Source organism: Kogia breviceps, chromosome 8 (genome assembly GCF_026419965.1).
Source record: "Kogia breviceps isolate mKogBre1 chromosome 8, mKogBre1 haplotype 1, whole genome shotgun sequence".
Taxonomy (NCBI): Eukaryota; Metazoa; Chordata; class Mammalia; order Artiodactyla; family Physeteridae; genus Kogia; species Kogia breviceps.
The window spans coordinates 2,091,204-2,106,142 of record NC_081317.1 but is presented as its reverse complement, the minus strand read 5'-3'; the positions used below and the strand labels follow the sequence as shown (position 1 = coordinate 2,106,142).

The 14,939-nt window shown below is 63.4% G+C and overlaps 1 protein-coding gene across 6 annotated transcripts in view; it reads right to left on the bottom strand.

Moving 5' to 3' along the window:
• Window positions 1–1,327: 1,327 nt before the first annotated feature.
• The window catches only part of ADAMTSL2 (ADAMTS like 2), a 35,117-nt gene continuing 21,505 nt past the window's right edge, over window positions 1,328–14,939 (bottom strand). For all 6 annotated transcript variants that reach the window (XM_067040290.1, XM_067040292.1, XM_067040291.1 and 3 more), the window contains 8 exons: window positions 11,724–11,821; window positions 7,744–7,870; window positions 6,413–6,626; window positions 6,121–6,276; window positions 5,523–5,693; window positions 4,642–4,818; window positions 2,693–2,837; window positions 1,328–1,962 (listed from right to left, as the gene is read on the bottom strand). In XM_067040290.1, the coding sequence (XP_066896391.1) occupies window positions 1,844–1,962; window positions 2,693–2,837; window positions 4,642–4,818; window positions 5,523–5,693; window positions 6,121–6,276; window positions 6,413–6,626; window positions 7,744–7,870; window positions 11,724–11,821 (1,207 nt within the window). In that variant the 3' untranslated portion in view covers window positions 1,328–1,843. The remainder of the gene's footprint in view (window positions 1,963–2,692; window positions 2,838–4,641; window positions 4,819–5,522; window positions 5,694–6,120; window positions 6,277–6,412; window positions 6,627–7,743; window positions 7,871–11,723; window positions 11,822–14,939) is intronic.

The following is a 14,939-nucleotide window of genomic DNA, read 5'->3' as shown; positions in this document are numbered from 1 at the left end:
CGCTGTGTTTGGTCTGCCCGACACTCCAGGCCAGCCCAGACCCCTCTGCGGCACTTCCCGGGAGGGGCCGTGGCCAGCCCAGCGCCGGGCAGAGTCGGCCTTCCTCTCCCGTCCCGCCCCGGGGGTCAAGGCACTGCCCAAAGGCGCCCGGCCGCAGCCATGTTTGGTTTTGATTTGTCCCGGGGTGGATGTGTCAGTGTTCCACGACTGGAAGCCACTGGCCTAAACCCTGAGCTCCTGGAGGGTGGGTGGGGGGGTGACAGGCTGAGCCACCCGGGGCAAGTGACTGACCTCTCTGGGCCTGGGTCTTACAGCATCAACACAGTGGGTGACAACGATCCCGACTGCACAGGGCTCTTAGGGTTAAAGACGCAGCGCTGGTAACGCACTGCGCACAGACCCTGGCGTACGGGATGTGCACAGAAAGTCCCGCTGGCAAGGAGGACGGGGGAGGAAGGTCGCGGTGCGTCAGGGAGCCCCAGACCCCTGCAGCGAGGCGACCCACCTCTACCTCTACCGGAACTGAGCCGCTGACCTTGACGGAGCTCCCCCCACAGGCCCCAGCGAACCTGGAGAGCCACTCACCCACCTGCAGGCCCCCGGATGCCGTCCTAAACACTGTGGCGGACCCTGCTCCGGTCCCAGTTTGGGGACAGGCTGGCCCTGCATCCCGGGGAAGCAGTCAGGTGGCCCCTCGCCTCCCTACTCCCTGTCCCCAAAGACCCTCTCCCTGGAAGCTCTCTGTTTCTACACTCCACCCCCGCCCGCCCCCCACCCCCCACCCCCCGCCGCTTTCATCTGGAAGAACTCCTGAGGCTGGACCAGCCTAAACGTCACCTCCCCTGGGAAGCCCTCCTGTGGCCCGGCACCCAGCAGATTAAGTAGCCCTTCTAAGAGGCCCGGGAACAGCAGTGATGGCTATTTCCTGGGCGCTCCGTGTGGGCCCACACCACGCCTCCCCCCCTGCCTGCCTCACCTCTTCCTCCCGTGGTCCAGGTGAGCGCGTTCCCTTGGGCCCTGCCGTCCCCCAAGCCCCACAGCAGTTAGGGGCTGCGAGATTGGCTCAGTTCTGACTCCAGCGCCCGAGCCCTGATGCCCCCGAGACCCCTCCCCGCAGGCCACCTGCTCTCTTTGTCACCTTCTGTCCGATCTCCCGTCACCTCCTCAGGGAGACGCTGCAGCCCGGCCCACAGGCCCACCTGATCCCAGACCTGAGGCCGCAGCAGCCCCTTGCGAACGGGAGAGCTGGACAGCGACCCCAGCTCCCGAAGCCTCACGGCCACCCCACCCCGCCTGGCAGAGCCCCGGAGACCCCACGACGCCGCCATAAATAGGACCACTTTATTAACATACAGAGAGCACTGACGGACGACAGCACAGCCGTGGCGCCATGAGAAAGATGCCTCTTCCCGGGTGTAAAGTGCGGTGGCCCCTCCGTGCCAAGAGCTTCGTATCAGGCAGGCGAGCGATGCTGCGTCATGAGATTAAAATTCCTCCGGAAAGGGTCACCGGAACAGCATCAGGATCCCGGGCGCCGTCGCCCCGGCCGCCCATCCCCGCCTCCTCACCCCCACGGCCCTGGGGGGACAGAGGAGGTTCCCAGGCCCCTGGGCGGGACCCACAAACGCGCCAGTCCTCCCGGCTCTGTCGTGGGAGGGCCGCCGGGCGCGCGCCAGGGGCTGGGGGGCAGGGGAGGGGCTCTCCTGCCCGGGGTGGTGGGGGGAGAGCAGGGGCTCAGTGTCACGTCTTCACAGCCGGGGCTCCCCGCAGGGAGGGTGTCCGTGGAGGGGCTGCTGCGGCCCCGGAGACGGGGTGCTCGGTCTCTGAGGGGCGGCTGCCGGGCCTAGGAGTGGGGGGGCCGGCAGGAGCGACAGCACGCCTTGCTGTAGTACCAGTGGCCGCAGAGGTTCACCTTGATGGCCAGGGCGCAGTTGGTGCCCGGCTGGTCCTGGCAGCTGTCGTCTGGGGAAGGGACACGGCGGGGGGCGCAGGGCATCAGGAGGCGGTCAGGGCTGACGACTCGACAGGACCCCCGCCCGCCCCGCCCCACCGCCTCCTCTCCTCGAGTGCTACCTCTCTGCCACTCCTCTCCTGCCTCCGTCCCACTCCAGGGATGTCACGGCCCCCCCACAAGGGACGTGGACGGCGCACAGGGAAGGGTAATGCCCAGGGGCCGGGATTTGGAGGAGCCACTGATCTCACCCCCAGAGGCCCGAACATCCCCGGGAGGCCCACAGGCGCCCCCTCCACTCAGTAGGTCCAGAGCAGAGCTCATCACCTGGCCCTGGTGCCCCCTCGGAGCCTAGTACCCGCATGCATCTTCCAGGTGCCCCTGAGACCAGAGACCCTGCCTCAGCCCCTCGCCTCCCTGCTCCCGCGTGCCCAGCTCGAGGATGCTCTGGCTGAGCCTTCCTGGATCCCTGGTCCCCTGCCCCACAGCTGCCCTCCCATCTTCTGAAGCCGGACGCTCTTTCCAAAGTGCAGGTCTTGGCATGGCTCCTGGGGACCCCAAGCTCCAATCAGCTCTCTCCTGCCTCCCTTCCTACCCTCGCCTCCCAGCCCGGGCTCAGTCACTCGGGGAGGGAACCTTCACTCCCTGACATGCATTGGGCTCTGTAGCCACTAGAGCCTCAGCCCAGCCTCTGCTCTCCCTGCAAAGCCCCTGCCCCGCCCTCAGCCTCTCCCCCCTCACCTGGGGGCTCCGTGGGGCAAGGCTGCAGGTCACAGGCCTGTCTGCCAACGGGCTTCACCAGCGGGTCGCAGCCTCGGACAATGTCGGTCCCTTGGTAGCACTTCACGTCTCGCATCCGCACTCCCACCCCGCAGGTCTTGGTGCACTGATCGGGGAGAGATGGCATGGCCAGAGCCCCCACCGGCGGGGCGGGGGTTCTGGCCAGAGGTGGGGGGACCCCACCCCTCTCACCTGGTTGCTGAGTCTCAGCCGACACGGGACACACAGAAGGGCACCGGCCGGCAGCCAGGAGAAGCTTTTGCTCTTCCCCCCTCGCCCCGGGCTGCTCAGCTGCCCCAGCTGCACCGTGAGGGTGTGGCCCCCTCAACTACCCCCCCCACAACCCCCGCCACCGGGTGGGTCCTTCGGTTGGTTCTAGCTTTCCTGGGCCCTGTGGTACAGAACGCTCGGGACACACGGCGCCACGGCCCAGGGAGAGCGCTGGCCTCCCGCTCCAGTAAAAAGCTGTGTTTGTAGTGGACCGATTCAATGTGTCTTCCAAAGCCACCGCCCTCACCCTCGGCTCCCAGTCCAGATGTTCCCCTTGGAAAACCCCGCTGAGCTACCCAAAACACCAGGGCCATCTGCTGACCTCAGTTACCCCGCCGTCCTCCTGCCAAGATCCCACAGGCGGTGGCTCCCTCTGGCTGCCCCTGATGTGGGTGACCCCACGTCACCCAGGCACGTCTGGGACCCGAGCCCTCGGTTTCCTGAGTGGGGTCTGGGGTGGGAGGCCCTGGGCCCACCCTCTGGTTCGGTTTGCAGAGGCACAGGGAGGGCTGCCTGCCCGATGCCCGCTCCCAGCTTGGGGGGCTGGCCCAGTCTGGAGGCACCAAGCTCAGATAACGGTCAGCCTTGGATGGGTACCCGAGGAGCCTCTGGCTGTCCCTCGGCCCCAGAGAGAACACACCTCTGCACTTGAGTAGACGGGGCAGCTGGGAGGATGCACTCTTACTAAGCCCCTCTCCCGGGCAGGGGCAGCCACAGGGGAAGCAGACACCACCCCAACCAGGGACAAAATGACAGAGGTCCACATTCCCACGGGCCGGTCACCCCTTGCCCACCCACCAGCGTGGGGGCAACACAGGGGCGCCCCTCCCTCAATGCTCCCGGGCTCCGGCGCCAGGACCACCGTGGGCCTCCCCACTGGCTCCCTCCTGGGCTCTACAGCACCGCTAAGTGCAGAGGGGACTCGGGGCACAGGACTGGTGCTGCGGCTAAGGGGACGTCGGGGAGATGGTATGAATCAGTAAAAACCCAAGTCTAGGCATGGCCGCCCCCATGCTGTAAGAAAGGCTTGAAGAATGCTAACCAGCCCCCGGGCGCCCTGGGATCCCGCCAGGAGGCCTCCACGGGAAAGGGGCCAGGAGAGAAAAAGCAGAAGTTAACGGACCCCCTTCGCTCGGCCAGGGAACTGGGGCGGGGTGGGGTCTGTGGACCAGGGCTGCTCCCCCTCCTCAGGCCAGCCCCACGCACCTCAGGGCCCGCCCTGCCCTGCTCTCGTTGGGATGGGCCGGTTCAGGGCCGCCCTTCACCCTGCACATCTCTCAGCCCGCCCGGAGCAGCGTCCAACGTCTGCTCACGCCCCAGGGGCTGGGGGTCAGCTCTCTCTCTGAACTTGGGTTTCTTCCCCCGTGGGATGGGAAGAGGAGCCCCCTCCTGTGGTGCTGTTGGGCAGGGGAAAGGAGCCTGTCTCCCAGAAGTGAGATCCGAGAGGACTTCCTGGAGGAGGTGGCTCTTGCACCGGCTGACTTGGTAGCACTGACCATCTTTCCAGGGATGAAAAGCCCTGACGGAGGCTGAGAGGGGGGACGTGAGGGGCACTTGGGGTGGGAGAGGAGGTACTTTGGCAGGACCAGAACTCAGGCCTGGCCTCAGGTGGCCTCAGCGGGGGCCAGCCAGGAGCTTACCTCAGACCAGGGGCTGGTGTACCACTTGAAGCAGGGCCTCTCGAAGCACGTGCTCTCCTCCGGGGGCTTCTTGGCCAGGCCGCACTCGGGGCCATTGCGGGTCTGCGGCTTCCCGTTGGCCAGCTCCATGCACAGCACCAGCCTCTTTTTCACACCTCGGCCACAGGTGGTGTTGCACTGAGGCAGGTTGAGAGACGGGGCCGGGTCAGGGGTCAAGGGCCAGAGGCCAGGAGGACCAGAACACAGAGCCCAGAGCCAGGCCAGTGATAATGTCTCGGTCAATAGCAAGTGGGTGAAAACGCTTAGGTCATTGGCAAGTTGGCTGAGAACTCTCGGGCCGGTTGTGGCCCCTAAATTGCTTGATGACAAGCAACTTAGCACAAAACCATCTGTTGTGAAACAAAATGGTTAATGACGATTTGACTTGAGATGATTTAGCTCATAGTGACCTGCCTGAAACAAGCAGTTGAAAGCAACGTGGTTGAGAACAATTTGTCTGAAATTGCAGGCTGGCGACCTTGACAGGTCTAGGGGTCGTGGGAACAAAGGGATGTACAGAGCCCACGAGCCAAGAGCAAGTACGGCCGAAGACCCCCAACCCTGGGTTTCCCGTCTTTCAGGAACACGGGGTCGTGGGAACTATACCAGCCCTGCATACATACCTCGTTGAACATTTGCTATTTAGATTTGGGAAGTTTTAAGCGGTTTTCTTACTCTTTTGTTTTTTTCTATTTCCAATTAATGTTTAGTGAATTGTGTCGTCCTGATTTCCAATTTGTTCCTCGTTTGACCGGTCCGTCATTCTGGCCGCCTGGCTCTCGGCCAAATGCTCTCCCAGACGGCGGGGGCCCTGCCACCCGGCTCGGGCTCGGGGCACTCACCCGCTCCCAGTCCTGGGCCAGCCAGTGGGCGGGGCAGTTCTTGTCCCCGCAGGGGTGGATGGCCAGAGGCTTGCTCTCCATCTGGCACTGAGACTCGGGCACCACCCGTCCGTCGCTGGTCTTGCAGTACACGTGTCTGATCATGCGGCCCTGCCCGCAGCTTCCACTGCACTGCAAGGGGACACCCGGGGTTAGAGGCAGAGCCCCCTCCCAGGTCCCCCAGACATCATTCCCCAGAGAGAAGAACAGCTGGGGGGAGGGGGAGTAGTTGCCACGGTAACCATGTCTTAAATAACATTTTCTGGTCTGATTACAGAAAGACTGCACGCTCAATGAAAAACACACAGAGAAAAGCGGGCCTAAGACACCTGAAAACCTCCTCTGTACACCCAGCACACAGAGGGGACCCCAGTGGGCATCTGAATGTCTCATCCAGGCAAGAGGCAAGAGAGACACACACACAGACAGACAGGGAGCTTATAAAAAGGCATCGGGACGTGACTGCTTGTTTGGGGATAAAGGTTTTGATTCCTCGTAATCGCGCGGGGACACCCTCTGAGCACCGCCCCGCCGTGCCCGCGCGCCCGCCCGCCCTCACCGGCCCCCAGTCGGAGACTGTCCACTGGCGGTCGCAAGGGGGCCCCGTGCAGTCCTTCTCCCCCACAGGCCTGGTGTTGGGGTCACACAGCGTCTCATCCTCCGAGCAGCGGATGTCCCTGGTCACCACGCTGCGTTCCCCACACTTGGCCGTGCACTGCGGGGAAGCCGGGGTGAGGGCGGGGCCGCGGCTGCCCGAGCAGCGGCGCAAGGGCCCTGCGCCCGGCCCCCAGCGCCCCACCCCCCGACCCCTCCACCTCCCAGCCCGCCCGGCTCGCTCTGCGCATGCGCACCTCTGACCACTCAGACATCTCCCACTGCGGCCCGCAGGCCGGGTTCCGGCACGTCTTGCGCTCCTCGGGCCGCACGGCTTCGGCCGCCTCGCACAGGTCACTGTACACAGAGCTGTCGAAGCCGGGCGAGAGCATCTTCCAGCAGCGCACGATGCGGAACTGGTAGCCCTCGCCGCAGGTGCGCGAGCACTCACTCCAGCCGCTGGTCTCCCACCTGCCTCGGGAGGGCACGGCCTTCAGCGACCCCGCCCCCTCCCGCTGGCCGGGCCGCACGGCCCCTCCTGCCGCGTGGGGCCCAGATCCACCGCGGGCTGTCAGGCAGCAAGCTGGCCAGGCCCCATAGGGAAGCTGTTGCCATGACGACCCCCGCCTGCCCCCGCCGTAGGAGACACCCGGGTGGGTAGGTGGTGAGTGGGCGCCCGAGCCTGCGCTTGCGCTTGGCCGGCCTGCGCAGGAACCCTTGTCGCCTCCACCGGCCCCCACCTCCAGCCACTTCAGGGAAACAAAGTCCCGGCCTTGTTCCTTTGCTGACGCCGTGCCCTCCTCCCAGAGTGCCTTCCCCTCCCTCCTGCCACCGCCGCCCTTCTTCCTCCAAATGCGGATCCCGCCGCAGTGTCCTGGAGCCCCGAGCCCCACCGTGGGGGCTGCCTCTGAGGGGAAGAGCAGACCCCCATGGCCGCACACCCGGCTTCTCACAAAGGAGCAAACGCACAGGCAGCAGAGGCCCCAGGAGGCAGCAGAGGCCCCAGGATGGAGCAGGCCACAAGAAAAGAGGGTGTGAAGCTGCGTCAGAGAGCAGGATCCACTTGGCCTCCAAGGCCGGGCACCCTTGGGCTCATCTTGGGACCGTCGTGATCACGACCAGAAAGAGGACATGCTTGGGGCTCAGCCTCGGACCGTCTGTGAGGCAGGACAGGAGGCCTGCGGGTCTAGGAAGATGGGGCCTCCCCCACGGCCCGGACACTCATCAGCCTGGAATTTCGGGAATAATCCCTTTGGGCTTCTTAAAATTCTAGATGCACCGAGTAGACCTGGGGGCAGCAGGGGCAAGGAGTCACGTTCAGAATCATTCTCAGCCCGCGGTGGGAGTCACTGATTGAGCGCCCACCGTGTGCAAAGGCTTAGTGACAGATTTTACCACGAAACGTGGGAAATCACGCCGGGACCGACAGGAGGCCAGTGCAGCTCCCCTCGGAGGCCTGCGGCCCGCCTGGGTGACAGAGCAAGGTGCAGACTCCTGCGGCTCCCACAGGCAGGGGCAAAGCAGAGCCCCAGGCCCCCGCCTCCCGCCCCCCCACACACACCCTGCTCGGGGCCTGAGTGGCAGGTACCTGGGCTGGCACTCCCTCCCTGCACAGAACTCCTGGACGGGCTCGGGCCGGGTCAGGGCGTCGCAGTAGCTGTCGTCCACCTCGACGCCATCGTAGCGGACACACATGGCGTACGTCGACATGACCCCTGCGTTCAGGACAGGGGAAGGGCCAGGTGAGCCAAAATTGTGAGCGCGCTGGAGGCGGGCAGACAGGCCACGTGACCGTGGGCGAGTCACACGACCGCTCAGCGCTTCCCGGCTTAACTCGGGGCTAATGACAGTTACCAGCTGGCAGGCCTGTGGGCGGGGCCCAGCGAGGATGGCTCTGTGGGTCTGAACTCTCTCCCGGTCCATGTCCCGTGGCCTGAGCTCTCCTTTTTGCACCCTCACCCCATCCAGCCCAGGCCGGGCACCCAGTTGATGTCTCACAAACCCTGGGTTTTGAATAAACTCAGATTGGCCCCGACACAGAGGCACAGAGGCAAAGCCGGCCAAGGGTCGCTCGTTTGCATTCATTCAACAACTGTCCATCCATGGATGGGTGGATGGACGGGTGGGTGGATGGATGGATAATCTAACCATTCCAGCCCTTTCCAGACTCCTCCGATGTTATATTAGATCTTCAGATTCTCCCTGCCCTCCCATGGCATGCCCTAGTCCTTATCAACCTCCCTCTTAAACTTTCTTTAATCGTTATTGTGATGAAAAATGCCTGGTACTCGATAAATCCCATCGGGGGACAGTATGTAAAGGGCCAGCCCTCGGCTAAACTTGTTAATTCCTTGACCCCCGGCTCCACCTTCTGCTTCTCTGGCCTTCCTCCCCTGTACCCCGTGCTCGGGACCGAGCTGGCACATGGGCCAAAGCCACTACACAGTGGGCAGCTCCCCACCAAAGAGCCAGGACGACTCAGGGAGAGGGTTAACAGTGGGTTAACGTTGGTGAAGTCCCCGGGTGAGGTTAGGCTTTGTGGTGGCTGTTATTACTGACGTGTGTGTGTGTGTGTGTGTGTGTGAGAGAGAGAGAGGGACCCAGCCTTCCTGAATGATGGAGGAAACAGAACCCTCCTTGCTGGGGTCACCCTTCCCCCAGAGGGAAATCGATTTTCCCCGTAAACCAAGGCCCCCACAGCCACCTTTGCGCTCCCCTCCCAGCGGCGCGCGTCTGAAAGCCGGCGGCTCCTGCCTCTCCAAGCCCCAGCCCTGGACGGAATGAAACGGCCTGGGAAGCAGCCCACGTGGGGATTTGTTCTTTTTTCCGTGCGGGACGAGCCGGGTTGCAATCACTGGCGCCTCTCTGCCAGCGCTGGGCCGCGTCGTCTTTAGCCGTCGCTGACGGGGAGACCGGATTCCTGGCCAGGTCTGTTCCAGGCCTCAGAGACACCAGCTCTGGGGCCCAGGGAGGTCCAAGTTCAGGGACTTGCAGACCCTCAGCAAGTGCCTGCTTATTCATTCCCTCCTCGTCACCGAGTGGAAACACAGCAGGTCCTCATCAAGAGAGACGGGAATTCTGGTCCCAGCCCAGTCTCTCGCCGGTGGGGTGACACGAGTGCTGTCAGACTCTCTGGGCCTCAGCTGGCCGCTTATCCCCGCGGTGGGAACCCCTCCGGGGGATGCAGCGCAGTCAGGGAGCCAGTCGTCTGGACACCCACCTCCCTACATCAGTCTTGAACGCGGTGCTTTTCAAACCTTCTCCCGGAGCCCTTTCAAACCGAGCCCTTCCTCGAAGTAAAAGGCGCGGAGGAGCCCGACACTGGATGAGGTGGGCCTGCTCTGCCTGAGGTGCGTGAGCTCGGGGCCCGGCCGCTCCGCTCCCCTCAGCCTGCGCCCAGGAGGTGCCAAGAACAGCTGGAAATCATCACTTGAGACTCAAGCGAAGAGTCCAAACCGATTCACCTACATCTCTACCGCTCCCAGGAGCGTCTTTAAGGAAAGGCAAGATTGCTTGCTGCCGTGGCTGAAGTTCAAGGACACAGGAGAGCTGCTGCGTGCCAGCGACATCGTGGATGTTTTGCACAGACACCGTGGGCCACGGAAGGTCTGTAAACCACCCCTGCCCCCAACACCGGCCCGGCCTCGGCACCCGGTACGGTGGGATTTGGAGACGGGCCGGCCGTGGGGCGTGCGGAGGTCCCGTTCGGCAGGGACCCGACCACCGCTTCCGCCGAGTGCCACCTGTGCCCGGCTTGGTGCCTCTGCAGTGACGGTGAGCTCACTCCGCGTCAGGGCCGCTCACGCCAGCCCCGGACAGGCTCGTCTAAAGGAGGGCGCTTCCTTTCAGCAGAGCCCAAATCTGTCTTTCTCACTTCCTTTCTTCTTTCGTCCTACTTTGCCCCTCGGGCCACCCAGGGCAGGTCTGCCCATACCCTGCCTGGCCACTCTGCGGGTATCGAGAAACGGTGCCGTGACCTCCCTGCGGACTATCTTTCAACCAGGGCCAGGCTCAGGCCCCCCGCCACAGAGGCTGCTTCGTCCCGGAGGGATCTCAAGCGACGTCACCTCCCCGGGCAGCGATGTGTCCGGGAGGAACAGGAGACGCTCCCCGTCACGTGTTCTGTGACAAGCCCGGCATGCGTGGGGTCCCGGGGATGACACTGGAGCTCCCAGTTCAGAGCAGGACCCTGCCCTTGGGTGACAGGCTCTCAAAGCAGCCTCCTCCAATACCCATCCCCGCGCTCCGCCCTGTTCTCTCCCGAGACCAGTGCTGGCCGTGGCGCCCGCTTGCTGAGCTTTAGGCCCTGACAACTCACTTCTCGTTTCACGTCTAGCCCTGTAACCACGTTCGGAAGGCGGACATCCCATTTTGCAGGTAGAAAGTTGAGTCGTGGAGAGATTAAGCAGTTTGGCGAGGGCACGGGGTGTGGTGGACCAAATAGCGCGTCCCTGGTGTTCGCCACATACCCCACAAAGCCCCCCTCGCGCCCTCCAGGATATCGGGGGGCCAAACTCAGCCTGCCCCGTGCCCTGCTGGGGGAGGAGGGGCGTGTGAAAGGAGGGGGCCCCAGATTCCAGCCCAAGACGGAGAGCCTGTGGTCCGTTCAGAGCCCTGCAGGCCACCTCCCCAGCTGCCCCCTCGGGCCCTTCTCCTGAGATGCCAGCCGGGGCTGCAGGAGGTGTGACCACGCCCAGACCGCCGGCTGCCCAGGGTCCGGTCGGTGGCTTGCTAATTCCTCCACTCGGGCCGGAGCGTGCGGGGGACACGTCCAGAGCTCTGGCCACAGCGGGGGTGGGAGGGCAAGGGCAAGGTCGGGGGCATCGGACGTCTTGAGCGGCAGCAACTCGTCTTGCCCAAACCCAAGCACGAAGTCGCAGGTATAGATGAGGCGGCACCGGGGTCTCCCTACCTTTGCCACAGGTCCTGGGCCTGGGTCTGGCTTCTGACCTTGCAGCAGTCCCCAGGGGAGGGGACCAGAGCTGTCAGTCGGTGGAGCCCCAGGCCCTGGGCTGTAAGCCAGAAGCTCGCTGTGGTGGCCTCCAGCCACGTGAGCAGACATGGGTTCAGACTCCAGCTTGACACTCACTGACCCCATGTGTCTACCTGTCCAGGCGACCCCGGGGGTCTCCGTTCCCCTCCTGCTTCCTCCCTGGACGAGGTCCTGGAATCCCAACAGTGCTCTCTGCTATAGACCACGTGGGTCTATTTCCCCCTCCTACATTTGCTGTAAGCAAAAGTAAAATCCTCACCACCTGAGATTTCTTACTTTTAAACCAGAAGGATGTTTGTTCTAGCAAGGTATGATATGAAGGATGACGAGGGAGCCTTTGGGGGCCTGCATAACCCCCAAGCAGCTGGACCTTACCGTGGTCCAGCACGTCGTAAGCACGAGGATATCCGAACTCCCCCCTCATCACGCTGCCTCGTGGGTCAGGAAGCTGCTAGATCAGCTCCCCGTGGGCAATTTTGGGCTACCGGCAAGTGCATGGGCCCCGAAGCCCGGGCTCGCACCCACCGGGGAGGTGGGCTCAGCGGGTGCCGCCCTTCGGCACCTGTCACGGGTACCTGTGGTGCAGGTGGAGCTGCAGGGCTCGTGGGACGAGAGCTTCCACCGGTACATGTCCGCGGGACTCACGCCTTGCTTGCGTGTCTTGGGCCTGGTCCTGAAAGCAGGGGAAGCAGAGAAGGGGGTGAGTTTCATGGGAGGGTGTGTTCCCAGGCACGGGGCGTGGTCGTGTGCCTGTTCTGAGCCCCAGGCAGAGCCGCCACCTGTCGGGGACCCAGCGCCCACAGTCTAGAACAGAGAGAAGGGAAGCAGCACCCACAGGGCGGCCGGCTGTAGGACGGAACGGACGTTGGCATCTTCCTTCTCAACGACCGTCTGAGCTCACTGCCCTGCGGCCGTCAGAGCGCCTTCGGGGGCCGGGGGAGAAGAATCGGGGGCTCCCCCACATGGCGGGTGCTCCTTCCAACGCACAGCCTCCTCGCTGTCCCCCTCTAGCAGGGTGACGCAGATTCCTCCGGCCCTCTCCCCGGGAAGGGACCGCAGAAGCACCTGGCGTGCTGAGAAGGTGCCAGAATTCCCTCCCACGGCCTCTCCCTCAGCTGGGATTCTGACTGAATGGGGCACACCAGCCATTGGGCCCCCGATGATCAAAATAGAAAAGCTCAGCTGCAGGCGGGGGGGTGGCCGCGTCCCCTCCAGACGCCTCTGCCCAGGTCTGCAAGGGCTGCTGTGCAAGGGAACGCCGGGCTGGGTCCCCGCCAGCGACGGGCTAGGATTCTTGGCCGGAACTCCGGCGGCCCAGCCAACTATTGTTAGGACTGTTTGCTTCTTTGAACCAGTCGGTGTGCTGGGGCCCCACCTCCGTATCCGACGTGCAGGCTCGTTTTGGACTCGGCAGGGGCAGAGAGAGGTGGCGGCGGCTCCCAGAGCCCGGGCATCTGCTCTGAGGTGCAAGACGCGGCTGAGTTTGAACGCGGCCCGTGGAACCCTGCCAGCCCCAGAGCCGGCAAAGGGGGCACGTGGTGCCACGGCCCGGGGGACGGCACGGCCCTGAGACCCCCACCGCCCAGCTCCACTTCCCTTCCGGCCCGCAGGGGCCAACTGAAGACCACCCGAAGCCAAGACCCTTTCACAGAGCGCACTCGCTCGCAGGTCCTTTCCTTGGGGCTTTCTGTGGCCCCGGAGGTCAGGCTTAGGCGAGGGTTGCAGGGCATCCATTCTAAAAGGCTTTCCAGTCAGTTCTGTGATAGAGACATTGGTTTGGATTCAACTGGGAGTTTACTGTCCGTCTTCCAATTTCTGGAATTTCACAAGTGCATGAGAACGGCTCTTACATTTTACTTTTGCATAAATGTCGCCCCGAAGACACATCATGCTCTGAAAACCAGGAAATAGTCTACCCACCGACCTTAAGTAACGGATTTACTGGTGTGGCTGCATTAACCCAAGAGGGAGGGAGAGAGGTGAGGAAAGGGAGGGGAAAGCCCAGGGCAGCCGGCCCCAGGCGGGCGGCTGGGACCCCTCACCTGGCGGCCTCACCTCCCGGAGCCTGCCCCAGCCTTTCCACGCATACGGGGGAAGGGGCGGGCCCTCCCTCTCTCCTCCTTAAAAGTGAGCGGGAACTTTAAGCCGGGGCGCTCCACCTACCCAAGACCCACACATCTCAGAACACGGGACCCGTGGAAGCTCCCTGGAGAGGAAGAGCCTGATTCTGAAATGTGCTGACTGGGGCCCCCACCCTCCTTTCAACAGCTTGAAATTCTCCCCAAGAACAAGAGGGGATGAAAAGATCCAGCCCCTGCCCGGCCACCCCACCCATGGAGAAGCTGTGCCATCTTTATCTAATTACACCCTCCTGGGCCAGCAGGCAGCGTGGCTCATTCTGGAGAGACAGCAAGCGGTTCAAAATAACCCTTTGGGTTTTAAGCACCAAAGGTATTTCGGGGGTGGGGGGCTGCCCACATGGCAGTGTTCGTGGGAGCACCGCATAGGCGCCTCTCCCGCCTCGACACGTGTATTTGCACAGCAATGCAACGCCTCAAAGACTCTGCTCTCGGAAGTGGGGCCCTGGGGAGAAAAACACCCAGGAAATCGCTGAAACCACCAACCCTCCACCCGCCTCCATCTGGAAGGAAGATAGTGCCCTCTGATCCAAAAGCCTCGGACCGCCTCAGCCCTGGGATGCTCCAGATCCCGCGTCTGGACCCTTTCCCCGGGACCGCCTGGTACACAGAAGGCTCGTAGAGCGCTTTGCTTCCCCGCCCCGATCCAGGCTGAGAAAGGGACCCTGTGTCTCTGTGTCTCAGACGCCGGCGTCTGGTGTCGGGGGCGTCCCTTGATTGTTCGGGGCTGTTGTGAGAAGGTGAAAATAACCTTTCCTTTCTGGGCTGCCCCTTTGATTTCGCCCTCTCTGAGCAGACGCGACTTCCTGTGTTTGGACAGCTCGCCGCGACAGGGCTATTTTGGCCTGGCGGTTCCCCCCCAACCCCACCACCTCTCTCAGCCCTTTATCTCCAAAGACCGCCTTTGGTCTCTGGTCGGCGGTGTCCTTTGAAGGAGCCGGTGGGGGGAGCCGCCCATCTCGGCACGTCAGGGCTTTCTGAGTACTATTCATCATCGTACGGGTTCCTGCACCCCACAGGGCCCTGGAAACCCAGTCATTCCGCTTAGGGCCCAGGGCTGGGGTGGGAGTCAACTGGGACGGGACGGGAGACATTCTTTAAAATGTGACTTAAGGACCCAAAAGCTTGTGCCGTGACCTGGCCTAAGAATCCTTGAGTGCCCGAGCCGGCGGGCCCTGAAGCGTCGTCTGACAAGCCCCTCGCTCAGGGACGGGGAACCGAGGACCGGAGAGGGTCACCGACGGGTCCGGGTCCCACGGGGACGGGGCGGGGAGGCGAGAGAGTTGGGAAGGGGACCCACTGGCACTTTCCGTGCCTTAAGCCAAATTAAACAGCAGCCTGTGTGCCACCCCGATAAACCCATTCAGAGAGGGATCCAGACCATCGGATAGCCGGCCTTGGTCATGGTCCCAGAAGGGCCCCCTCCCCACCCCGGAGGCTCAGTGTATAAATGATCTTCCCCATTTCCTGGGCCCTCACTAGGTGCCTCCAGCGCTTCAGTAACAGAATTCGATCCTCTGGGCGGCCCTGGAGGTGAGAAGGGCCCTGAGCGACCGGCCCCGGATCACGCAGGCAAAGCGCCGGCTGCTTCTGAGCGCCCCCCCCAGACTCAGAGCCTGTCTCGCCCTTCCAGGCGCCGGATGCCACACACAC